The 27,609-nt window shown below is 38.2% G+C and overlaps 2 protein-coding genes across 3 annotated transcripts; both read left to right on the forward strand.

The window, feature by feature from the left end:
- Positions 1-2,676: 2,676 nt before the first annotated feature.
- chp1 (calcineurin-like EF-hand protein 1) lies at positions 2,677-15,847 on the forward strand. The gene is made up of 7 exons (XM_041813462.1): positions 2,677-3,065; positions 4,453-4,525; positions 6,922-7,002; positions 7,565-7,692; positions 7,795-7,856; positions 11,503-11,625; positions 14,324-15,847. Exons 1-7 carry the CDS (start codon positions 2,999-3,001, stop codon positions 14,375-14,377), a joined length of 588 nt encoding a protein of 195 aa, XP_041669396.1. The 5' UTR covers positions 2,677-2,998; the 3' UTR covers positions 14,378-15,847.
- An 876-nt stretch (positions 15,848-16,723) lies between these two features.
- LOC121526668 (dynein regulatory complex subunit 2-like) lies at positions 16,724-26,859 on the forward strand. Of its 2 annotated transcripts, none has more exons than XM_041813345.1 (9): positions 16,724-16,807; positions 18,556-18,719; positions 18,851-19,018; positions 19,965-20,134; positions 21,295-21,448; positions 21,538-21,711; positions 25,502-25,714; positions 25,794-25,898; positions 26,461-26,859. In XM_041813345.1, exons 2-9 carry the CDS (start codon positions 18,579-18,581, stop codon positions 26,731-26,733), a joined length of 1,398 nt encoding a protein of 465 aa, XP_041669279.1. In that variant the 5' UTR covers positions 16,724-16,807; positions 18,556-18,578; the 3' UTR covers positions 26,734-26,859. The 2 variants fall into 2 exon arrangements, with proteins under 2 accessions (XP_041669279.1, XP_041669280.1); XM_041813346.1 differs by having other exon boundaries at positions 26,464-26,859.
- The last annotated feature ends 750 nt before the right edge of the window (positions 26,860-27,609 follow it).

Raw genomic sequence — 27,609 nt, forward strand, 5'->3', positions numbered from 1 at the left:
GTTGACGTGGTTATATTCTTGGATTTATACATCTAGCTAAGCCTATTTGGCTGTTTGAAGAAAACTTCTTAAGTGTACGTTTGTCTGCCTGACAGTTAGACCCTCATGTGTTCCCTCTAACATAAACCACTGTCAGCTTTGGAGGGATTTTTGTCCTCCTGGTGAGCTTGTTGAAAGGACGATTATTTTCTATTAGAAGGATTTTTGGCAGTATTAATGTCTGATCATACTGGGGATCTTTCTCTGCCAACATAACAAATCCTCTCTGTTATCTTTATGCAGTAAGAGGCAATGATGATAGCCAAGTTAACTACATGCAACTGTGCATAATAACAAAACACAGGACATGGCTTTACACAGCATTAATATATTTTCTGTAATAGGGTTAAAAGGCTGAAAATATCTCAACTTGTTGAATTCTGTAGAAAGAGTTTAAAGGAGTCCTGATCTAGATTTGTGGTTCTCAAATGCTGGGTCAGGACTCAAAAGTGAGCCCCTTTTTTACTGGGCAATTCATCTAAATTTAGTTTAAATTACAATATGTGTTACTGCAATATTCAAATCACAGAAGGTGCAATACTTCTTTAACTCAAATGTGTCAAATTACAGTTTAATATGTTTTTTTTTAGCAGATGTTATGCTCTACCCCCGTGCTTCTCAACATGTGGGCCGGGGCTCCCAAGTGGGCCCAAAAAGTACTGCAGGGGGGCCACAAGAGGTCAATCAAAGTAAATAAAAGGCAGAAACATTTTTGATAGAAATCCCATTTTGAATAATCATAAAATACTTGATTACATGCTGGGTTTTTTTAGAACAGGAAACCAAAAATGACAACAAACATCCAGAGGATTCAACCTTTGTGTCAATTTACTTTGTCTAATGTGCAGAACCGGTGTAACAGTTTAACTGGTGTTGGATCAACTGGTGACATGCCTTTAATAATTCTACTACACGGTTCCTTTCCTGGTAAAAGAAGTTAGCAGGGCCTTTGAAGACATGAACATGGCTATGGACAAGTTTGTGCAGTCACAAAATAAAGAAAGGAATATTAGTAAATAGAATATAGCTGACTGTGCACATGCCTGATCAAAACAGACAGTGGCGGCTCTGTGTCTCCATAAATGTTTAGAAACAATGTAGCTGAAAATCAAATGTTCACTATGAAATTCTGTTTCTATGAAATAAAAGAACAAAGGTAAATTTGAAGTTCTTGTTATGGTTTTAGGAGGGTTTCAGTCGGCCCCAGATTATTTTTTAGGCTTCGGAATAGTACACATCTACAAATGCATAAAAAATTAACAAGTAAATGCAACATAAACATTTAATAAAAATATTTTCATCCATTAATATCTGTAAAACAATAGAGAGAGCAAGACAGTATAACCAACATATATTACCAGACAAAGCTGGTTCCCTTAATAAGACAGGTTGTGCACCCACTGCAGCCAACAAGAAGTTTAAACAGAGATGTGCTTTCTAAGCACCTGCCCATTGTACAAGGACATCAGGGACAAGTTCTATCCCATTTTCACCAGCAAAGAAAGAGTTCATCAGTATGAACATCAAACAAAAACATTAATAAATGCCAGGGTAAATGCAACAGTTTGTGAATGCAGCAGCGCCCTACATGAGCTGTTGTGACCAAAAAAGAGCTGAAAATACCAAATCGCCACCATGACCTGGACTGTCTACACATACAATTCCCACATTTTTATAATTTTACCTGCAAATCAAAAAATACTTGAAGAGAAAGTTTTTATTTTCAATCGGTAATTTGTAAAGTCAGACCTTTATTTTTTATATACATATCAATTATATTATACGATCCATTCTTCTGTTATTGTATAAAATGTAACATTCATAAGTATGTTTGTTCACTGCTTTGGCAACGCAAACACATTTTCCATGCCAGTAAAGCTCATTGAAATAATTTGAATTGAACCGAGAGAGAGACAGAGAAATCTCACGTTTAATAATGAGTTTAAAGAACTGGAAATATTTTTGTTTGGCTATAATACAATTATAAACCCTAACTGACAATATTTGAACAATAAAACCCACAAAATGTAGCGAATTGTGACATCTAGTGGTGATTGTGTGTATTACATCCTCCAACAAAAAAAGCAAAAGAGCTGGGGTAACTTTCACTAGGTGAGGTACGTGGTGTAGCTTCACTAACTCTGCTTAGATAAATCAAAAATTGTCTTAAAGATTATATTTACATTAAAAAGTCTTGTTCTGAATCAATCAGTTGTTGAGAAGAAAGCAGAGCTCCAAATTACATTTTAAAAATTCAAATACACGTCTAAAGGACATATTCAACTGTCATTTAATTTATATATTTATTTTAGCCTTTTTTAGTTTTAATATAGTTGTACTTAAGAAGTTTATCATCTCTATTTTCGTATTTTAACCTAAAATTAGCCCAACGCTGAGATGCTGTCATGAGTGAAGTGGTCCCCCTGACAGAACGATCCCCAAACTTCACAGAATTTCTAGCATATCCACAAAAAACACAGGAACAGTAGGGGCGTTTGTTGTTTTCTTTTTTTATTTAGTGTTTGTTTTGATTCACTAAATACATCGAATGTCGTATTATGAATAACCAGCGGGACTAACATTTCCATTTTTGGCCAGGCAAAATAATTAGCCACCCAGTTCTGTGAGGACCTTTCTCGTAGGGAGGCGGCCTCGTTCGGTACCTGCCCTCCCCATAAAACAGGAAGATATCCTGACCGAAACCCGACATGCTAACGTGAAAACTGGGCTCAACACAGATCGGATTTATTAGCAAACAGACAGCCACGTCGATAAAAAAAAAAGGGCTCAAGAACTCGTTTGGATTTAACCCGTGACCGTTAAACGGCTACAACAAGCTAGCTCGCTACGTTAGCTTGTTTGCTAACTTTAACATTGGGTTGAGATTTTAGCAGCTGGTTGAGACTGAGCAAGACAGCTAACAAGCTTTCTGGTTTATAGCAAATTTAACTTTTTCGCCATGGGGTCCAGAGCGTCTACGTTACTCCGAGAGGAGGAGATCGAGGAAATAAAGAAGGAGACTGGATGTAAGTTGAACTCTTGACGATGCTGAAGATGGTACAGACTGTGACATTAGCTTCCTCCTTGTATTAACACCTTCATGTTGTTAATAGGAAAGTACAGAGGGTCCAGTGCTAACTGTCTTTCTTTCTATAATATTCTGTGTTGTTGAGCTTTGTTGGTTTCACTAACTGTTAATAATCTACAACACGGTTGGCAAAATGTTCGATGCTTCGAGTATTCTCAATACCGGGTATTAAAACGACCCAATTCCCCTATTTCTAAAGAGACTCTACAGTAAAGTACCTACGTTTAGATAAAAGCTTTATCTGTTTCATAATTATACTTAAGTCCGAAATTAACCCATTTAAAAATGCGAGTTAGCTTTTCTATGGTGTCTTAATTGTTAAAATATACTGTCAACCTGTCATTATCTGAAGTTTGCCAGTGTATTTTTGTATTTAGACAGTGACTAGGAGTTTTCCTGCCGTTTATTATCGTTGATAACAATAATATTTAGACTATTTGAAGCCTATGACTTCTATATCTGGTGGTGCAGTGATACTGTTTGATTTTACTAGGCTGCAGGGGTGGACAGATTTCTCCATTTTGCTGTCTTTTTGGGATACTTGTACTACTCTGAGTACACTTTGAAACAAGTATTTTTACTTCTTAGTAAGTTTTAGCTAGAGTAATATCACTTTTACTTGGGTACGGTACTCTTGCACTTGTTCCAGCCCTGTTGAAGACACAGTAGCACACAGAGGGAGAATGAGTTCACACCAAATCCATTAACAGCAAAACCTGTTGATACCTCAGGGTTAAACATTGAAGAGTTTATGTGCTAAGTTGTGTTTGGATCTTGTCTGCGGTACATTGATCCATGCTGAGGTCTTTTGGTCATGTTTATAACTGTTTATTGTTAATTTTATTATGACAAACATTTGCACCATGAGTGAAGTTATCCACTGAGTTAAAGTTGCTACCTGTGATACTTAAGGAAGCATACTGTTCATCAGCCATGCAGTTGAGTTACTGCAGCTAAACATTTAATAAAATGTTCAATCTTCCTTTATGCAAGTTTAAGTAACGCTATTATATTTTACTGTACAGCTCATCAGTAGCTACTCAGTACCTCTAATAAACTTAAATACTTATTACTTGAGTGGATTTATAGACCGGTACTTTTACTTGTGTAAATTGTTACCAGAGTAACTGTGCTTTTACTTGGGTACAATAGTCTGGTACCTTTTCCACCTCTGAATTTGTTTTGTTTTGTAATTGCATATATTACCATTTTCACCAGTATAATGTCAGCGTTCAGAATTCTAGTCTTGTGCCAGCTCTCATGCTTGATTTCTTCAGCTTGCTTGGCAGTTAAACCTGTGTGTTTTTTTTGTGTTCCTACTTCAGTCTCCCACAGTCAGATCACCCGTCTGTACAGTCGCTTCACCAGCCTGGATAAAGGTGAAAATGGAACCCTAAGGTAAGAGTTTACATCATACCTGTTGTTGATATAAACACAGCAATTCTGGGGAATTACTGTGGGAGGACATTGTATCCTTGGACAGAAAGGCCAATACATTGACCACAGAGTTTTAGGAAAATGATGGCTTTGTGTTATCGAAAACAGTGGTCCTCAACAGGTGGGTTCATTTGTGATACCTGCTTGTCTTTCTTTGCCACTTTTATCACATGGTTGGTAATGTCTGAGCACTAAATTTGATTGGTTGAAAAAAATCAGAAATTTTGGTTGCAATTCCTCTTAAGGGAATAATCTGTGGGTCCTGAGTCTCGACCAGTTGAAAACCACTGATTTAAAAGTGCAGTGTTGAGCTAACACAAAGGTGTTAAAAATTACCTGTCCCTCTAAAAGCGTGACATATGCTGGTTAAAGTAGATACCTGCAGAGTTGTGCTTTAGCAAACATTAACGGGTAGAGAAGTGTGCTATCCCTTTGAAAGAGCACAGACAAATGTGGAAATCAATAATCTAAGTTTTAAAATACAATTTTTATAATTCTAAAATGGTTCATTCTTAACCTTGCAAAGCAGATGGATGCGCCCGTTTCCGTGTTTCTCACTGGCGAATCCATCTTGCAAAGCTCCCATCTGAACCATTTGGATCTGGTAAGAAAGAGACAGGACCAATCAGCGACGAGGGGCAGTACTTTCAGGTGCGCTGGAGTCTTGACGTAAACAAGCAGCAACAAGAGCTGTTGCAAATATGGAGGAAGAGATTAGTGTGGATGCTGCTAAAGCACCAGTTTTATCAGAATTTAACGGCATTTCTTCGTTAAAAGAAGAACAAAGAACAGCAATGAGTTGTTTTCTTTTCAAAAACCACAAAAGTCATGTACTGATATGTCTATAGTCGCCATGTTGCGCGTTGATCCTCAGTATCTGCGCACGCGCAGCTCGATAGGGGCTACGTCATGTGTTTTGTTGCTCTGATTGGCCCGTAGAGATGTGACAGACAGAATGTTCACCCAATCACCCTCCAAGTTTTTTTTTTAAGCCTCTGCCTTTTCTCAAATGTTTCCTATTGAAGCTTTTCCAGATGGATGTGTGAAACAAATCCATCTGGCGTGTCAGGTTAGTTCATTCTACCCTGCTGACAACAACAACAACTATAGAATAAACATAGCTGTTCTGAGAACAAAAAAGGATTTATTGTATGAATAATGTGGCATTTTCCTGAACAATGTTACCACATGATTATAAAATATATAAGCTGATAAATCAAGATGTGAAAGACGAGAGCTAAGATGAGCAATGAACAAGAAATCCTTGATTTTAACTCCTATTTTTCTCTAAATTAAAGAGGAAAAATCTCAAAGATTTGAACATCCAATCATAATGAGATGTGAGTTTCAAGTTCAGAGCTTATTGTGACATTTCTCTGGTTTGTGGTTAACTCTCAGCTGTGGATGAAGAAACAGTTAGGTAATCATTACAGCTGCTAAAACATTAATTTGATACTGGATTAGGCGGTGAGGGTCTACTTACAGATCTCTAACTCAAGGGTAGAATAAGAAAGAAACCTCTGAAGGGAAGGCATCATGTTTACACATAACAAGGTCTTGGTTCCACTTGTTCTTTCCTGCTTCAGTGCTTCCAGTCACAGCACTCGGCCCTGAACATACATTTCCCTCCCCAAGGTGACTTTCTTATCTTTCATTCGTTGTCACAACAGATAGATTTTACATTAAAGCCTCACCAATGTGACTTTGGTGTTTATATGGCACACTAAAACTGAAAAACTCAGGCAGTAGTAGACCAGTAATCCCTGCATCCTGGGAGGTAAAGTTTTCCTTTCATTGAACTCTGGTGGTTTTGTTTGACAACATCATGGACATTTCTCCATGTAAAGAAGTTTCTCTCCCTAGATTCCTCACAACTTGTTCCACAGCAGCAACCTGAGCAGTCAGCTTTCACTTTTGGACCTGTTTCTTTAGAGCTAAAGAATGCAAAAACAGGATTTATGTTAAAAATACATGAATAATTCTATTATGAATGTTTTAGAGTAACTAAACCCTCAGACCACCTTTACCAACTCTTTTGCCCTAAGCACATGTAAGCATAAATCTCAAGGCACACCACATTCAAATCCAAATAAAATCTCTTCTTCTTTAACTTTTGTAACAGTAACTTTCATTGATGTATTTTTTAATTGATTATGTACCGTTGTACAAATTTGTATGATGCTGTGGCTGATGGGGACAGTATGTAGGAGGGAGTAGGAATGTCATCTCCTTCCCTCCTCCCAGCTCTGTCTTACAGCTGAAAGTCCGAGCTTTAGTTACTCCTCATCAGAGCCACACGTCTGATTTAATTTGTTAAGATTATGTTGAATTTCGTCCATATCTCTTCATGTCTGCAGTCGAGAAGATTTCCAGAGGATCCCGGAGCTGGCCATCAATCCTCTGGGAGACAGAATAATCAATGCCTTCTTCCCTGAGGGGTGAGTTTTCCCTGTTGTTGGTCTGCTGTCTGCTGAGATTTATTTGGCTGAAGTGTGCATTATAGGTTTGAGTCACATCCACCGCGGAGCTGAGCGAAGCCACCAGGGCTTTAGTTGTGGCTGCTGGACTGCAGGCTTGAGAGGCTGCGATTCTTCTGCCAATTCTGTGATATGAAAACTCAACTGGGGCACCACATGTTGTTTCTATATATTTGGAATTTGTTTTGGCTGTTTTATCGGTCAAAAATACAAAACCAGATGTTTTCAACTGTATCATTAAAATCCAAAAGAGTCAGATGTGTAGGCGTTGTAATGTTCGCCATAGCTTTAATGCTTTTTTTGATGGCGCTTTGGTTTCGCTTGCTTGCTTCAAAACATCTTTAGAGAGCCTTCGCCTTTGTAAAAAGGTTTTAGGTTACGACTAGTTTGAGTTTTCATTGTTTTCTTCAGACTAAAGGTAACCTGAGCCAGCACAGAGACTCGGCAGTAGTTTTCTTTGTGTCTGCCATCAGGAATGTTGTAATAAATCCTCCTTTTGTGTGCTGGGTGGTTGTTTTATCAGAGAGGATCAGGTAAACTTCCGAGGCTTCATGCGGACCTTGGCTCACTTCAGACCAATTGAGGACAACGAGAAGAACAAGAATGCCGCAACCAGCGAGCCTCTCAACAGCAGGACGAACAAGCTGCTCTGTGAGTGTCCAGCTTGATATGCGGATATTGCATCATAATAGGTATTAAAGAATTAATTCACTGTGTTCTTCATATCTTCAACTTCCCTGTTATTTTCTGCAGTTGCTTTCCGTCTGTATGACCTGGACAGAGATGACAAAATCTCTCGGGATGAGCTGCTGCAGGTGAGTAGGTTACTCATGATGTGAATAAGATGCTGAGTCACTCTATCTGGTCATATTTGGTCTGTGTCGTAATGTTGGAAATAACCCATTTAACATCCGTGTGGTAGGCCTCAAGCATTTTTGAGTTGCTCTAGTAGATTGTTGTGCAAGTACGGCATAAAAATGATGGATTTTGGCACTGGCAGCTTCAGATTGTAAATCTAGAGTCTAATAACATCACAGCAAGACTGTCATCAGTCACAGGCCTTTTTTGGTGAGAGAAAGGTGTTTTTCTTTGCATTAAACTGCTTTTACATCACTGAATTTTAGCGGCTACTATGGAATTTGATCTGCAAGAGTAGGGATTGACTGATGGTGAGTTTTCAGGGCTGAGTAGAGACCAATCATTAGTAGGTCATGAGATTGATAACCTATATTTGGAATGGATATGTGTCAGCGGGGCTCAGGTTTTATTAGCTGCTGTAACATGAGCACCTCCTCCTTCTGGCTTGAAATATTGGGGTCACTGTGCAGTGTTAGGAAATGGCTATTTTGTGTCATAATGAGATATTTTTCCTCTTTAACTTTAATCTTTTATGAAGACCCACCTGTAACTGATAGAGAGACTGGATTTAAAGTGGAATTCTGGTATTTTTTTACCCAGAAGGCGATCGACCTCGCCCACAGGAAGTGAGTCTAGAGCGCAGCGCTGCGGCGCACAGCCCTGATCAGCAGGAAGAGATCACAGGAGAACTGCAAGTTCATGCAGGAAAAGTATTTCAGCAGCGGACTGTTTTATCTTTGGGGCTTAATTTATCATCCTTTCTAGTCTAAGTCCATGATATTATTGCTTCCGCCATTGGATGAGTACATTAGGAAGTTAAAAGGTTAATGTTTGCTTAAAGTATCTGTGGTTTTATGTAAAATTCTTTGGCTAAATATCCCCAAAAGTCGAACGAAAACTCGAACGAAGCAGAGCGAAGTGTAGGTCCAGGCACGTGCTGCTGCCGGTGTGGAGCGCCGGCTGTGGAAATGCTCTGATAGACTAGAGAGAGAGCGATGTACTCAGCAGTACAATTCACGTACTCCGGTTCACGGCCCGTTCACTGTATGTGGAAATTGGAGGTTAGGGTCCTATTACAGTTCCGTTAAAAAATATTTGCCCCCTTTCTGATTACTGATTTTTTTTTTGCATATTTCTTGCAATAAAATGTTTTGGATCATCAAACAAATTTTAATATACCACAAAGACAACCCAAGTAAATACAAAATGCAGTTTCTAAATGATGATTTTTATTCACAAGTGGGAAAAAAATCCAAACCTATCTAGCCTTATGTGAAAAAGTAATTACCCCCCTTTTAAAATCATGAGTTAACTGTGATTAACCACAGTTTTTGAAAAGGGGAGTTCATTTTCACTGGCCACACCCAGACCGGATTACTGCCAGATTTGTTGAATCACGAAATCCCTTAAATAGAAGCTGTCAAAGTGAAGTAGGCTACAAGATCTCAGAAAGAAACGCATCATGCCACGATCCAAAGAAATTCAAGAACAAATGAGAAACAAAGTGATTGAAATCTACCAGTCTGGAAAAGGTTACAAAGCCATTTCCAAGGCTTCGGGACTCCAGCAGACCACTGTCAGAGCCATTATTCACAAATGGAGAAAACTGGGAACAGTGGTGACCCTTCCCAGGAGTGGTCGGCCAACCAAAATGACTCCAAGAGTGCAATGATGACTCATCCAGGAGGTCACAAAAGAACCCAGAACCACATCCAGAGACCTGCAGGCCTCACTGGCCTCAGTTAAGGTCAGAGTTCATGACTAAACCATCAGAAAGGCACTGGGCAAAAATGGCATCATGGGAGAGTTCCAAAGCCAAAACCACTGCTGACAAAAAAGAACACAAAGGCTCATCTCATATTTGTCAAGAAACATCTTGATGATCCCCAAGACTTTTGGAGAAATCTTCTGTGGACTGACGAGACAAAAGTTGAACTTTCTGGAAGGTGTGTGGCCCGTTACATCTGGAGTAAAAATAACAGCATTTGATAAAAAGAACATCATGCCAACAGTCAGACATGGTGGTGGCAGTGTGATGGTCTGGGGCTGCTTTGCTGCTTCAGGACCTGGACCACTTGCTGTGATTGATGGAACAATGAATTCTGCTGTCTACCAGAAAATCCTGGTCCGACCATCAGTTCATGACCTCAGGCTCAAGCACTCTTGAGCTATGCAGCAGGACAACAACCCAAAACATACCAGCTAATCCAGCTCTGAATGGTTCAAGAAACACAAAATTAAGGTTTTGGAGAGGCCAAGTCAAAGTCCAAGCCTAAATCCAATTGAGATGAAGTGAATTGTGATAAATATGCAAAAAAATCAGGAATGAGAAAGGGGAAACATACTTTTTCACTGCACTGTATCTGGTTTGACTGAAAAGATTGTATTTTGTTGACTGGTGCTGCTTTTATTTTGGATTTTAAAGTAGTTAAATTTGAAGTAAACACAAGGTACTTGTGCTCTACAGAAGGAATAAACACTCGGTAAAGAAATCCCTCAACCCAGGTAAATCCTTGCTATTTGCCCCCACAAGTCAACCGTGATGGGCAGCAAGAAGCTAACACTTCCCCAGGGTTGTCAAGTGGGACAAAGCTGAGATCCAGCACAATACCTAGAATACACAAGAAGACCAAAATTAACCACAGAGGCATTGCTAGACTACCTTGCTCTTTGAGAAAGGCTCAAGTTTTTCTGTGTATGTTAAGTCTGTAATATCTATTTTTGGAGTTTGAAAAAGCAGCTCAGCCTTCAACTAAAAAGTCCATCTCTGGATCTTTAATATGTTTTAAGTCTCTGAGAATAATTTGTGGTAAAAACACTCTTCAGTATCTTGTCTGTGTACTTTGATCTGTTACAGTCACTTGGAAGATTATGTTGCAGCCATTACATCCCTTCTTACAACTTTTGGCTAAAGCAATCAAGTGAAGCAATCCAGAATTTTTTTTAAGTTATTGCATCAGCTCTTTAGACCTTAAATATGTGAAAGAAAGAAAGACAAAAGCAAAGAACAGAGTTTGACAATACAAGATCCCCCCCTTTAACAAAGCAACAGAGTCTGTTATGTAATATCTATGTCAGAGAGAGAGAGAGAGAGAGTGATCTCCATGTCAATGCATAGACTTTGTCCTTGTGCTGATAATGATGATGCGATAGCTCACCTTAAGAATAGGGTGATGTTTCCCAAGACGCTGTAATATCCTGTACTTTGTCGCCCTCTGTGTTATTTGTTCAACCCGTCTGAGTTTTGGTGACTTTGTGTGACCTGTAATTGCTCTAAGCTCGGGGTTAAATGACTCAAGACAGATCTCTTGTTTTGCGCAAAACATTTCACCGCCTCATGAGACACATGAGCCTCTCTCTCTCTGTGAATCAGCAGCTCAGAGATATTTCCTCATTGTCTTAGTCATTTCTTTACTGTCTTTGTCATCATCCTACAGTCGAGGCTATCTCCTGATTGGCTACCACTGACCCATGATAACTGCTCATTATCATCTGCATAGTTTTTCCTTTGTTTTTCTGGCCAAACGTCATGACTATTATTAAATGTTTTCCTGGAAGTGTTGGTGCCTGTTCATGAAGGAATTCTCTGCTCGTTCCTCACAGGTGTTGCGGATGATGGTCGGTGTAAACATTTCAGACGAACAGCTCGGCAGTATCGCTGACAGGACCATACAGGAGGCCGACACGAATGGAGACAACTCCATCTCCTTTAATGAGTTCATCAAGGTGAGTTTTCTGCTCACAGGGCGTCTTACACCTTACATTAACTACTCCTGGTGTTTATTTTTTTGGCCTTTTTTAGTAGATAAATGTTTCTATGCGCATATAAACATGAAAAAAGACTTTTGATAAAGTTCTGTACAAACCCAGTGAAGGGTAATCTGTAGGAGTTTACAGTCTCTGTCAGAATGTTCTGCACATTTTTATCTTGGAGATGTGAGACAGACGAGGTTGCAGGAGAGGCCATCGAGGTAGAAAATAAATATTTGAGGATACACAGAAGAGGAATTCTGTTAAATAGAGCTTGAGTTCCAGCACCAAAAGAGGACTACTATGAGTCTTTTCTCTGTCTTTGCTTTAATCTTTAAAAGCATGCAGTGTCTTTAATTTAAAGTTCAAACATCTTAAAGCTTGAAAGGAAAACTTCAACAAAAATAGTTTTCTCCATGTTTTTGGTGGTATTGAACAAATTTTTTTATTTTTTTTTTTTTTTTTTTTTGCTTACAGGCCACATTGGTAAAAACTGAATGATAAAGATACCTGTTTTAATACGATGGCCATGAAAATCGAAGTCTTGGACACCAGAGTTGGGGGAATTTCTGGTTATTATCAAAAATTGCTGGGAAACTCTTATGCACTGTCTCAAATGTATAGATATGTGTAAAAGAGCTGATCAAGCTTGAAAAAAAAAATCATATTCCCAATAATTTTAATGAATATTGAGATAAACAGAATGGAGCATGATCACTCATTGACTTTACAACATCTGCACCACATGCATTTATTGATCTCAAACACTCTTCACACTTCAACATAGTTGAACAACAAGCAGTTGATCAAAATAAATGGCACGCATGATTGGACTGAGTATCAGATCAATACATGAATAAAACAAATTAACTAGGTATGTTTTTAGTATTCATTTCAGCTCAGCTGTCTTATTTTGATGGTTGTAGGAAGCCAAAATTGTAATCATAATCATCGACAGATTGATTTTAAAACTGCAATCTTGGTTTCCTTGAATGCTTTCACTCTCTGAAGCACTATTTCACGGGTTAAGTTTTGCCTTTGGACCTGTGATAATATGAATTACTCCCTGATGTCAGTGTTTGGTGTGATGCATTCACCCAGATAAGCATAATTTGTAATATACTTGAAATTCCTGACAATTCTGAAGGATAACAATGCCGCACGACAGCAGCAATGAAACGCACAGTGAATTTCTATTTCTAAATTCCACACAAAAAAGCAATGCTGTTTACATTGCGTTTTGCTGGCAGCATTTCCTTCATATAGCCTCTTGATGTAGCCTCCATATACTGGAACCAGACTTTACAACAGATAACACCCTCTCCCATTACACATCACATTTGTGTCTGTCAGCTGTGTTTATCAACAGCTGATCTGACAGAGAAGAAGAGAACAACCCTCCTGCTGATGTATGACAAACATCTCATGTTAATTATGCACCTCCTGTCGTTTATTAGACTGTTTTTATCCAGTTGATGCTGTTTTTTTAAAGTTTTATTGTCTTTTTAAACATAAACAATGATATACAGCAATGTTTGCAAAAGTTTGTCCATACACTTAAAAACACGAAATTTAAAAATGGGGACATCATAGCACATCTTAAATATGCAGTTGATGCTGTTGATGTTATTCTGCACTCGATCAATTTTAGGTCACACATTTACAAATGTTTACAGTGTAATGCATAAATGTATGGTGGAGTAATACTGATGTAAGATCAGGCATGGAGAGAAACTGTGGGAGACAGAGCAGAAGCGCTGTGTGTATTTAGAGAGCAGCAGTGCACAAACATATATCAGGACAGGAGAGTTTAAATAAATAAGTGAAGTAAAATAAACCTATTTTAGAACACGACAGAAAGGTGCTATTTCTCACCTATATGTGTCAAAACATTGTTAACAGTGTCTTATGTAGCTTCTATTTATTTAATCAGAAAAAGTCTCACAGACCCTAAAAAACCCCTCACAACTACCACTCTAAATTACAGAGAAGCCGAATCACACTGGTATACTATTACCTGTGGACTGAAGCATGTTTGGTAATGTGCTCTGAAATATTTTGTCCAAAAATCACAGACATGGTCGATTTGCATGGGATTAGAAAAACACACGTTAAAAATGACCAGAGATCCCCAGGTAATATGAATCCCATGCAAATAGGGCATTAGTGAAATGCCTTGAATCAAAGTTCAAACTGTTTTAGCAGATGATTTATCTTTAATCTTATTATTTTTTGTTTATTTAATAGGGTTAGTGTTTGTTTTGTTCCTGAAAGCGTGTGAAACTGCCATTCTCAGTCAGGCCAAAAATAGATCTCTGATCTCAGTGGGACTAATCCTGATAAATACCAGTAAAATAGAGAAAAGAAGAGTTATTTTAATTGTAGCTTGATCAATTTTTGAACACTATTCTGTAACATTTAAACAGTGTGTAGGAGTTGGCTTGCAGTTTTTGATGGATTCATTCCTCTCCTAAACACCTGTCTTATGAAAAAGATTTGTATTTTTAACCTCTGGCCCTTTTGTTCTGCCTAATCATTGCTAAATGGAGATCCCAAAAGCCTCCACCTGTCAGATTAGGCTGTAGTCTCACCTCAGCTCTAAACTTCACAGGACTTTTTAATAGAATAGCTATTCTTTACTTCTAAACTTGTTCTGTTTCGACTCTTTCCTCAGGTCTTAGAGAAGGTGGATGTGGAACAGAAAATGAGCATCCGGTTCCTGCACTAGATTGCTTTTTTTTTTTTTTTTTTTTTTTTTTTTACAGTTTTTCCTCCAACATGTCAGTTGATGTCTGGACACAAACTCATCCAGCTCCTTCAAGCTGCTGTGGCCCACACTACGAGAACACACTGTCAGACCAAGCATTTGGTAGATAATGTTGTAAAATCTGAGTTTCTGCCTTTGCAAGGCTCCGTAAACAAAGGGAAAAGTTGCGTGCCTTGGGTTGTTTTATGCAATGTCACTATGTATTATTTTCCCAGTAATGGAACATTATTTATTAGTAAAGTTTTAGAGGGTCACAGTAAGAATCACTGCTGTTCTACTTTCTCATGAAATGATTTTCTAGAGCGGTACGATGACGCTTTTTGCCATTGCAGTAAGTTTATTCTAAGTTTACTCCTGCTGTCCCATGGATATTTAGCACATGCTGTGTCTGTTTAAATATGCAACATTTCAGTAATGTACGGTTCACTTTGAAGCAGATAGTGTTTCTAGTGCTAGCACCATCATAGGACTCCTCTCTTTGACTTGTAGCAGAGCGAGTCGGACCAGAGCGTACCCCTCGACACAAAGCCGGATGTGATCCATACATTTTTGTGTTCTCTCACTGAAGTGCCACAACTTTGGTTCCCTCATTTTGTAAGTTGATATCCAAGCAGTGAGCAGGAACCTATGGCCATGTTTGTGATTTTTTTTTTTTCTTTCATATGGGTTAACCTAGCTACTGCCAATAGATTGTAATGACCTGTTTCAGCTGTTGGAGTTCAGTTGAAGCGAGGAAAGCCCACCTTACAATACCAGGAACCACCTGGACCCTGTTGGAGCCTGTATGTGTATAATATAATATTTATAGAGCTACTTATTCATTTTCAACTTGTTATTGTAGGTTAAAAGGATGATTTTACACAAATATGCTGCTCTCACTTTTGCTAGCATGTGTGTCTTCCTGAGCACCTGTTTTGAAAGGTAATCCTAGAACATTAAGAATGAATACTACTAAGATTTAGCTGCCAATTCAGCTGAGATTTCCTCCTGATTAAGTCCTCATAAAGCCATGGCTAATGATGCAAAGCGCGTTAGTGTGAATTGGACCAGTTAGCTGAATTCAACCAGCTAAAACTGTTCATATTACATGATCAGTCCTCCTTTTTGTTGATTTATGCACTGCTCAACATTTAACTTTTATTCTGAATCCGCTCTAAAAAGATGCTAAAGAAAATCAAATGAATTAAAAACGTATTTCTCTGTGCAGGCTGTTAAGCATCAGTAGGATTGAAAATGTCCATTTACCTTTATTGTGTGTTTGTGAAGTTATCACACGAACACTCCAGCAGCCGAGTGCAGAAAATACAACATGATCACTTTATTAATCATTATGTGACTATCAGTCGGTTATGATTCATATGTTCTGTGATGTCGGACTAGAAATGATCAAAATGATTCATGAATTTGATTTGAATAAATACAAGTGCCATGCTTTCTTTGTGTGTTTCATTTTATACATTTTTGACTTCTTATGCTCTGTATGAACACCAGCTTTTATCTCAGAGAAGGCTCAAGTAAATCCATTATTATTGGTTGAGAAATTCCAGCTTGTACCAAAAAGCAAAGCAAATTAAACTATCATTGCAGTTTAGTCACCAGTAATTTAAATTAACCTAATTAAGAAAATAACTAGTTCACCTTAGAATATTTGTTATCATAATTAAGTGCAATTCTTTGTTACATTTTAAAATTCTATTTTGCATTTAATTATTGTTGCCTCATGTTGGATTATACTGTCAAAAAATTGTAATTATTGAAGGAATTTACTTCCTGTTTGAATGCAGACATGCTTTTATGATATATCAAAGATAACGATATGTAAGAATAATTGAATTTTTATGGGTTGAAAATGAAATGAAGAAAAAGTAGAGCTGTTAAAAGATTTTTTTTTTAATCCAGTTAATCTCAGACTTTGTGAAATTTGAGATTTTATACAATTCGAATCAATATGCTTTATTGGTATGGAAAACACAAGTTAAATGTCCAAAACAAAACGAGTACACAATAGGGGTGATAATATCAGAAAAAAAAAGAATAGCCTAATAATTGGTGTCAAAAGTCTGGTTTAACTTTAAATTATGGTTAAAATTCAATGTTCTTTTTAATTATTTTCTTTTTAATTAATTAAATTTCATTTATGAGATTTTATGCTTTTTATTTATAAGATTTTGTGTTTTTACACATCATTACAGGCAGATTATGTTCATTATATTGTTCAGTATCACTAATCAGAATAAGTTATATTATCTTTAATCACTGATGACAAATGTGATCAATTCTGACGTTTGGTTCAAAATAACGGAAAGCCTTCATGGCTGTTGCTGAACCTCATTATAAAAACCAACCGTCACCGGCAGCTTTGGTGTAATCCATTGGTACACACCTGATAAAGTAAGTTTATCAATATTATATATTTTATTATCAGTGTAAAAACTATGCCAATGCCTTTTTTTAACCATTGATTTTTCTATTTCACAACCTGAAATTTAAAGTTCGCTTGACTGATGTGAACTTAAACTTCTCAGTTAGCTAGAGGAGATTTAGACGTTAGAATTCGTTTTTTAAAAAGATTAGGCTATTCTTCAGCTTGCGAAAATACTGCTACAACACGAGTGAGCTACAAAGCAAAGAGTCCTCTTTTAATTTTGATAAACTGTTCGTGTTAGGGTTAAAATAATAATGGGAATATTGCATAGACATTGAAGTACGTTTAAACGGTTTCTAATGGTAGAGATGCTAACGGAATTCAGTTAGACAATTCTCTACAGCCCTTAGGCTTGCTAATTCACTTAATGCTGATATTTCCCCTGTATTCCAGCCCAAAATTGAAATTGTAAAAATATTTTAAACACTAAAAAGGGGTTAAAATAAAATATGACTTCTTCTTTCGACAGACAGGTAACTATAAAGACCGAAAATAACCCATACTGGTTGCCAGCGGCTAAGCTAATTAGGTTAAATGCTATAGAATTTTTTATTTTTTTATTTTATTATAGATTCATTTTTGGGCATAGATATCTATAGAAGAGTGTTCTATAGATATCTATGTTTTTGGGCCTTTTCTTGCCCCCACTTGACAGAGGAAGGACAGTGGACAGACCCGGAAACAGTTGAGAGACATGCGGCAAAGGGCCACAGGCTGGACCCGAACCCGGCCGCCCGCGAACATGGGCAGCGCCCCCAAACTACTCGACCGCCTGCACTCCCAAAATGCTATTGAATTTAAGAGAGTAGCAAACAGCTGATGAATGGAAATTAATTCCGATGAAAATTAAAGCTATAGTTTAAAACAAACCAAATTTGGAGGCCCCAGGTTTAACCTCCCCTACACCTCAAATAAACATTAACAACAAAACGTGATATCGTCATTATTATAGTGACTATTATGACTAGTGACTAAATGAGAAAGCATAAATGACAACACAATAAATTAAAAGAGCATGTATTGCTAAATGCAGTAAATTTATATGAGGAAAAAGGGGCCAACTGTATCAAAAATAAAACCACTTATTGACCTATTACTATGATAATACAGACCATAGCGCAGACTGACATTTACAGCCCAGCAGTCTTATATAGATATGTACTATTTATTTTTCATACACCAATATCAATATAACCCCTAGTGCCTCAAGTTTAAAGAAACCTGTGAATTTTTCTATAGCAGATAAACAAGCCCTCTCAATGGACAAAATCTGACAAAATACCCACTTTATTGCCCTTCATGTGTACAAAATTTGACTGGCTGCCCTCTAAATTAACAACATTTGAATAGTTGCCCTCTAAGATGACATGTAAGTCAGCAAAAAATGAGAAATTGCCCTCTTCGGTCCACCTTTTAGCAGATAAAGCCTTGATAGATTGCATTTGTTGCACTAATAGCATACTTTTGTTAAGCAACAGTGTGAAGGAGTTTACCTCCATTATATGATCGTTAAAAAAATTTAACCTGGGTGCCTTCCAAGGTCTCCTGTTGTTGTCATTACTGATATCTATGCCATTTGATTTTGACATGAACTGTATCTGAGTACAGATATTGTGACAATCATATGTGGCTTGTTGGTTGACCTTGTATCAGGCATAGCTGAACCTCACAGAATAATCTGATGTATTATTCATCTCAGTGTAATATGTTCTAGCAGAGAGAATCAAAAGAGTCATAATGAACAAAAAGGATAAAAATGGAGCAGGTAAAGGTGAGGGGAGGACGGAGGAGGACAGCATGATGCTCATGCAGAAAAGAGCTCAGGCTGAGGAGGAGAAGGCCAGGAAGAAAGAGGAGAAACAAACTCAAATTCTCAAGGTCAGTAACTTTTAGGATAAAACTGGTTAGATTATTTAATGAATGTTAAGGAAAAATTTAAATCAGGGGTGTTTTTGTGTTTTATGAGCCAGCAGCTCTTAACATGTTTAATGTGTCTGCCCGTGACTCAGGGCCACCTGGAGGAGTATAAGAAGAACATGAGGGTTCACATCCATCAGGTGAACGCCACCTGGAGGCAGATGCTCAGACAGACTCAGTCCTCTGAGATGCATGATTACATCCTTGCTGTACAGAACGCTTTTGAGAGCGAGATGGAGGAGCTCGACCAAATCATAGAGGTGAACTTTTTATTTCTGATTTTATTTGAACTTCTCATCAACTTTTGACCTGACTAAAATAAATGATGGTGCAAATTTTTGATTTACATATAATAATAACTTTATCTGTGTAGCAATTTTAAGAACATGAGTGAAAACAAAGTGATTTGACATGTTTTGACATATTAACATACACACAAATAAAAAATAGATTCCAAAAAGTTGGGCCTCTGTGTAAAATGTAAATAAAAATGAATCCAATGATTGTCAGATCTTATAAACCCATTTTTTTCACAATAGAACATTAAAAATGTGTTGAAACTGACACATTTTACCATTTCATTCAAAATATTAGCTCATTTTGAATTTTATGGCAGCAACACACCTCAAAAATGTACAGACAGGGCCAAGTTTTCTATTATAGAGCAAGGTAAGGGTGGTACATGATTTTGCTCTAAAACCTCTATCTGCTTTTCAGCTTTGATGGTGTCTTTCTAGATGTGTAAGCTGCCCACACCATAAGCACTAATGCAACCCCATACCATCAGAGATGCAGGCTTTAGAACTGTGCACTGACAACAAGCTGGATGGTCCCTCTCTTTAGTCTGCAGGACACAGCAACTGAAAAGAATTTCAATTTTGATTTTGATTCCTCCGACCACAGAAAAGTTTTGTTATGTGGTCACCTTATAAACATAAGATTCAAATGCAAAAAAAATGTCTCCAAGTTTGTCGTTTTTCTCTTATGTTATAAAGTGATTTTAATGAATCTACCCTATGATGTTTATGTGGACAAAGCATTGTTTCATTGATGAAAAATGTGCTGCAATGGTTCAGGTTTCTGTTGCAGTGAGGGGGAATTGTCCTAAAGCCAGCTGCTGTATTTAAACCTCCAATTTCAATGAGGGAGCCTCATCAGACAAAGTTATTCCCACATTCACTCTTACTGTGTCACTCCTGTTTGCAGAGACTGGAACGTGAGAATGTGGAGTCACAGTTCCTGTCAGCTCAGAACGCTCGTGTTCACCGCCAGGTGATGGAGCGTCTTTGGACCCTGCATAAAAATCAAATGCTTTCCCTACTGCGGAAGTGGAGGACTGACATGCACAGGATCAGGTCCTTGGTCAATTCTTACAGGTGATGAGATATAGTGCCACCTTGAGGCTACAGTCATCATTACAGCTGTGTCTGAACACACATTGATGATTTAGCCCACAGATTGACAACTTTTCACCATGAGGGACACAAATCACAAATCCCTCCATGCCCCCATTACCTCTCTGAGAGTGGGGTCTAGGGGGGTCCTCCAATAGAAAATGTTAAGATCTATCCCTTTATCATCTTGTCCAGGTGTGATTTATACACTGATTTGTCATGAAATAGTTTCTTTTTCTGAAGGAAAACCAATTCTTTGATTTTAAGGACAGATGTCTGGCATAATAATAATTATAATAATAATAATAATAATAATAATGTTTATTTATATAGCACTTATCAAAACCAAGTTACAAAGTGCTTTACAAAAACATCAAAGTTTATCAGTGAAAAACACAATAAAGAGAAAAATAATCATTGATTAGAAATAAAAGAATACACCAAGTAGTAGCAACAAGTTTGACAGACTAGGTAGAAGAATAAGAAGAAAAGAAAAATTGGACGTAATATTAAAAACCTTGACCCATGGAAAAACAATGACATAAACATGGGATCATACATAAAACACAGTTCACAAGAAGGCTTTCCTATAAAGATATGTTTTTGAAAGGGATTTAAAAGAAGACACTGATGTAGCTTGTCTGAGATCCTCAGGCGGGTCGTTCCATAGCCGAGGAATTTTAACTCTAGTGTCAACATTCACAGTTTTATGATGCCTAAGCAAAAATTACAGGTAAGATTTCTACTTTAATTTTGATTATCTTGATTTTAACAATGTTGAGAGATTCGCCTTAAAATCATTTCCCTGAAATTCATCATTCAAATCCAGACATATGACATTTTTAGCACACCTCAAAATATCTGGCGTTGTAGTCTGTATTTTCTCCTCCTTGAAATGGTTAAAATAGCTCCTGTTTTGGACGTTTGTGATGCTAAACTGGTCTTGTATTGCAGATTGTTGGTTGGATGAGGTCTTTAGTCACAGGCAGTCCAAATGAAGGTCAAAGAGTGAGGGCAGGATGTTCCCACATTGTGTTTTCAGTTGCTCACTTTTACATCTTAACATCGGTGGTGTTAAAAACTCTAGCCTCATCCTCTCCTTCATCCTGTCTCTAATTTTACATGGGTTTGTCCTTTTTCAGAGGCCAGATTTTGGAAGACAATGAAAAGCAGCGAGCTGAGCTGGAGGAGCTCTCAGCCACTCTAGAGAAGCACTCCGAAGATGTCATGAATGAGCTCCAGAGACAATGCAGCAACAGCAAGGACTCCTTTCAGAAGTTAATCACAAAGGAGGAGGTATTCCACTCTGCACTGTCCTCTGTCAGTGTCACATGCAGATGTCCCATTCTGAGTCTCTGATATCTCTGTCCTCCCTCTGTCCACAGAAAGGAAATGATATTTTAAAAAGCATGGAGCACATGGAGGTACCAAGGGAGGAGATGGAGGAGCAACAGGAGTCTGAGAAGCAAAGCAAAAAAAAGGCAGAAAAGATGGAGGAGCTGACGCTCGGAAACAAAGACTGTGCCATGTCGCAGATTAAGAAGGAGGCAAAGCTGATGGTATGTGGAAGATAAGTTTATTTTGTGAAGATTACTTTCCCCGAGACAATGGAAGTTGTGATCAAACTTGGTCATATGATTAGTTTGTGTTTTTTTTCTACTTACTGGAAGATAAGTGTACAAAATGCACACTACACACATTATCTGGGTTGTCTGATAATCTTTGCAGTGCACATTTTGTACATTGAAAGAGTAGAAAGCTTGAAATGTCAGTGTTAAGATCAGTTTAGCTCAAAGATTAACAACAGACATGGCGTGACAGTTTAAGAACATCTCTGGTAATGGTTGGAGCTGTCTTAACCAGACTGTTACAGCTCGAATCAAGCCATCTGGTTATGTTCTGTTTGTTCTCTTCTTCTGTTTACATTGCGGGAAAACTGAAGCACATACTCAGATGGCTCAGATTGTTACAGTTCTTCTTTTTCTGCTTGTTGGAGAGTTGCTTTAACCTGGTTACTGCCCCCTACTGGACAGTGGTGTGAATCAACATATTGGCAGCCCAGCCCTTAGATGTTACTTGTTTACTTTAAAGGTCACATATTTTACCCTTTAAAGACAATTTTATACTGGTCTCAGAGGTCCCCAAAACATGCCTGTAAAGTTTGTCACTGGAAAAAAACCCACACTCAAGTATTGAATTTTTTCATGTCGAGAAACCCTTCTGTTTCAGCCATGCTCAGAACGAGGCGTTTCTGTGTCTGTGGCTTTAAATGTTTTCTGAGTTGTCTGACTGAGTTGACTGACTCCTGATCCTCCTCTTAGCTGCTAGCTGAGAGGAGGATCAGGAGAGGAGGGCCAACCAAACATGGGGGCGGGGCTAACTCCCCACGTGACATCATGAGGGGTAAATCTGAGAACGGCTTGTTTCAGCACACTTTTTCTGAAAGGTGGAAGGGAGGTGGGAATGTATTCTCTGATTCTTGGGCGGATTGTGGACAGGCAAGGGACACATATTTTTGTTAGAAAAGCCAGAAAATGCGTAATTTGCATAATATGTGACCTTTAAAGAGTCATTTATTTTTAGAGGGAAACATTTCAACATTACATTTCAAAAGGCTTATTTGTGCTCTACAAGGCCATCTATAAGGCGGTTAAATGGGAGAGCTCTCTGGGTCCAGCCAAAATGGGGGCCATGGAGGTCAGGAAAATCATGGTCTATTATAAAGGAAAGCTTTGATAACCACGTTTTATTTTAACCTAAATACTAACCACTCTCATCAAAGAAATAAATAATCAGTTTATATATATATATGCAGTATATAACACAATCAAGCCATTTTCAAAATGTAAACCCCTTTTTTTAAACAGGATTACCTTTTTTGACGTTTACAGTGTGGATGGACACACTGAACTAAACCACTGGCAAAGTAATGTCAGACTTCATTGCCAAGCCATGAGTACAGTTGGGTATCATTTGGGTTTTTCTGATACTAGTGCTAAATCAATACTTTTTATGTTTTGTTGGTACCTAAACGGTGCCTGAATTGATACTTTTGAGACAAAAAAGTGTGCTAAAAGTCAGCGGGAGAATAAAGGCTGTCTGGGTATCATAAATGATTTGCAGAAAAATCTTCACATGACATCATGAGGGGAAAATCTGAGAACGGCTTGTTTTAGCACACATTTTCTTAAAGGTGGAGGGTGGGGCGGTTCTGATTCTTGAGGGGATTGTAGACATTAAATGTGACCTTTATGTTGATTTTATATTATGTGATAAAACTGAGTAATAAGTAGTTTTTATTTAGATTTATTTGTTTTGTTCAGATTTATTTAACCAGGAAAGCCTTGTGGAGATTAAGATCAAGATCAAGAAACCTTTATTGTCATTGCACAACGGGTGTACAACGAAATTACAGTAGTTCTCTGGCCAGTGCAGCATCAGGTGACTAGTAGGAACAATAAATATTCAAGGATAAAAATTTGTTAAAAGACATTCAGAAATTAACAAGTAGCAAAAATAAATACTTTAAATAGTTATGGATAAAAGATTCATTTAAAAACAATCAACTAAGTCCATAAAAAAGTGCAATGTGACAAGGTAACGCCCCTAGGATCCGTTCATGGTTTTGATAGCCCAGGGGAAGAAGCTGTTTTTCAGATGGCTAGTCCTGCTTTTAGGACACCTGTACCTCCTACCTGAGGGCAGGAGGTCGAACAGGTGCTGTGCTGGGTGTGTGGGGTCTTCAGATATCAGCCTCGCTCTCCTCAGACACCGTTCGCTAGCAATGTCATCAAGGGAGGGCAAGGGACAGCCGGTGACCTTTTGGCCCGTTTTAACAACCCTCTGCAGGTTTTTTTTGTCTTTCTCTGAGCAATTGGCGTACCAGGCCATGATGCAGTAGGTGAGGATGCTCTCAATGGTGCTGCGGTAGAAGGCCACTAGCAGCCTCTCCTCCATGTGGTTTCCTCTCAGCACCCTTAAGAAGTGGAGTCTTTGTTGAGCCTTTTTAACTATTGCAGATGTGTTGGTAGACCAGGAGAGGTCCTCAGTTATGTGTGTCCCCAGAAACTTAAAAGAATACACCCGCTCTACACAGTCTCCGTTGATGTAGAGAGGAGCTCATTTCCCCCCTGTGCTTCCTGAAGTCTATCACCATCTCCTTTGTTTTACTGGTGTTGAGAAGAAGGTTGTGTTTTGTACACCATCCTGCCAGCTGATTGACCTCCTCCCTATACGCTGTCTCATCTCTTCCACTGATGAGGCCAATGACTGTGGTGTCATCTGCGAATTTAATGATAGCATTGGAGGGATGGATGGGAGAGCAGTCATAGGTGTACAAGGCATACAGGAGAGGGCTCAACACGCAGCCCTGAGGGGAGCCCGTGCTGAGGGTCAGGGTGGAAGAGAGGACGGTATCACATATCAACCAATCCAGAGTCACAGATCAAAATATCATCAGTCACAACATCTACAACCTGATGCATCTTCCTCCAATACATTCAATCTACTTTTAAAACAATTTAAGAGACCAGCTCCCCAAGACATACATTTTCCTGCAGAAGATTTTAGGCTGCAGGAGCAGCGTACCTAAAAGTTATCAGGGTTTACAGTGTGTGCTTACTTCTGTAGACTGTTATTGTAAGTGGCTCTACCCACCATTGCATCAAATGTCAGATGTGTTGTATTGAGCTGCATTGTGTTGCATCGTATTGAATCATGCAGCATTGCACACAAGCTCCACATCCATCCATTAAATATTGAGTTCTTCCCTGTAAATGTCAGTTTTTCCCTTGTAGAAATATTATATGTAGTCCTTTTATTTTGAATAATGACAAGCAGAAGTCTTTCTGTTGTCAAGCCTTTGACAGCTGTGAGACAAATAGGTTCACCTGCATGCTTGCACAAGTGAGGGCATATTTCAAACACAGATATAGATAATTTTAATGCACCACTATCTTCACTTTGTAAAATAGGCCGCAAAGTTCTGCTGAGTGAGAAAAATGGAAGAAAATCAAGGAAAACCTTCCTGTCCAACACTCCTATTCCCTGTCATTTACCTCTTTCCTTTCATCTCAACACGAGCGACATAGAGAGAAATGGGCAAAAAGGGAAAAATGTCAGACAGTATCATGCTGCATCGCTCACAGAAGTCAGGATACTTTATTATGAAGTGATGCAATCAAACAGATGTTGTTTATTCATCTGTTTTCATTGAAACAACATAAACTTTATCCATAGAAACGTTGTCCTTCCCTATACCTCATTTAAGTATGAATTATCTTTATAAAAGGCAGTACATTTCCCAGCCCTAACATATCCCTGATCTTGTTTTCTTTCTCCATCTGTCAGGACTCTGTGGCCAATCTGCAAAAGAAGCTGAAGAAAGTTAAGGCACAGCAAATGTCTTTGGAGGATGTTCTCCCAAAAAAACACTTAAAAAGCAGTACCCAAAAGCTTAGGGACCAGTTCAACCAGTCCCAGCAGACCCACAAAAATAAAATCACCAACCTCGTGGTCAAAGCAGACAAGGCCTCCAAGAAATTGAAGGCAGCCATCGCTCAGGTGTTACATCTCACTTTCTGTTTCACCTTCAGGCCGTCTCCTCGCTTCTTCTCATTCTGGTCTCTCTGCTCTGCTGCAGGGGAAGAAGGTCGTACGAGCTGGCGAAATGGCCCACAAACTGGAGAGCCAAGTTCTGCCGTTCTTGACACCAGAGGAGGATGTACAGGAAGCTGAAACCAATGAGGTACAGCAGGTCACAGGTCTTCTTTTAGTCCTTTTAGTCTAGGCTGTCTGTTTCAGCAATGATATAAGCTCATTTTGACTTAACCTATTTAGATTCAATGTAACGTTTTAACTCCAAGACCTGATGCGAAGTTTGGGATTTTTTTGTTTGTTTGTTTGTTTGTTTTGTTTTTTTAGACATGTGACTGAGGAACTACTACTGAATTCACTAACTCTAAAAGTCAGTTAGACTCACCTGTTGGGACAGACTGTTAATAATCATTCTTTTTCATGTACTATAAACTGTTTAAATTCTGCTTTTAATGGTATCTGCTTCTATTTGTTTCTGTTGTGTTGTTATTATGACTGCTGTGGTTGTGGGGTGATTTCATTATCATCACTTTATATTCTCTTGTCTATATCATGTCTGTGTAAAGTTCTTGGTGTCTGTGAAAATAGCTTTATTAATACTGTTTACTGTCATACTTCAGGTTGATGGACAGAAGTGTTTAAGACAAACTTTTCAGATAAATTACCCAATCATCCTGTGAACTGTCCACCTCTCTGACCTGTCTGTGCATCAGCAGGAGCTTCCTGTGCTGTATAATCTGCAATGCCACACAAACTGGGCCAAAATGCAGCGAGACGCGATGAGGAAGAACGTAAAGGACCTTAGAAAAGAAAACAGACAGATCAAACTCCTTTTACATCAGCAGCAGGAAAGCATGAAGGTCAGCACACCGCAACTGGACCAACGCTTTGCCCTGCTCACTGTAACCCCTGCTACCGTCACCCCACCCAACACCAGCAGATGCCACAGTGAGGCTGCTGCCTGTGCTGTCAAACCCTCACTGTAGGACTGAGACTAGTCCACATATTTAAGGAAAAAAATATTTTGTTTCTGTTAAAACAAAAACAAACTGCAATATTTGATTAAAAATAGGACTGTTTACTTTCTTAGCTGTAGGAATTTGTTAGTTTTATGTTTTACTGTAAAGTTTGGATTACAAAACCAGTTAATAGCAGACTGAACTGCTTTTTTTGTTTTTACATGTGTTATACAAAACAATAAAAATTTCTTGCCAAAAATATCAAACTTCTACATATTTAAATACCTGCATTTTTTCCTTTGATGATTTAAAAACAAGATAAACAGAAAGTTTAAGATTTGAAAAAGAACTAAAAACCCATCAGAGGTTCTGTTCCTCAGTTAAACCTGCTCAAATAATCTCTGATTGCTGCAGCTCAAGCTCAACTTTGTAAAGGAAAAATGCAAAATATTGACATGATATCGATATCGGCAGATATTAGCTTTAAAGTTCATTATCAGTATCGGCTGATGTGAACATTTCTGCTGATACCAGTAACCAATATTTCAACTGTAAACATCAGCCTATATCTGCTGTAAATATTGACTATATATCCTGATAAATTTGTGGAGTTTTAGGCTGGACCATCAGACCTAAATCAGCTGAAGACTTTTTTTTTGTATTCATCCTCATTCCTTTCATTGTAAAGTTTGTTCTGAGGATGGTATTGAGGCTTCATTCTTCCTACGTCAGTTTATTTCAGTGATATTGTGATGTTTTTTGGGATCTTTGACTTTATTTTCTTCAGTTCATAACTTTATTATTGTAATATCATTACCTTATTCCCATAGTAACAATTTCATGATTGTAATATTACTGCTATTTTCTGTTAAATGTTTTTTTTGTTTGTTTCTAAAAATGAAC

Source organism: Cheilinus undulatus, linkage group 18, assembly GCF_018320785.1.
Source record: "Cheilinus undulatus linkage group 18, ASM1832078v1, whole genome shotgun sequence".
Lineage (NCBI taxonomy): Eukaryota > Metazoa > Chordata > Actinopteri > Labriformes > Labridae > Cheilinus > Cheilinus undulatus.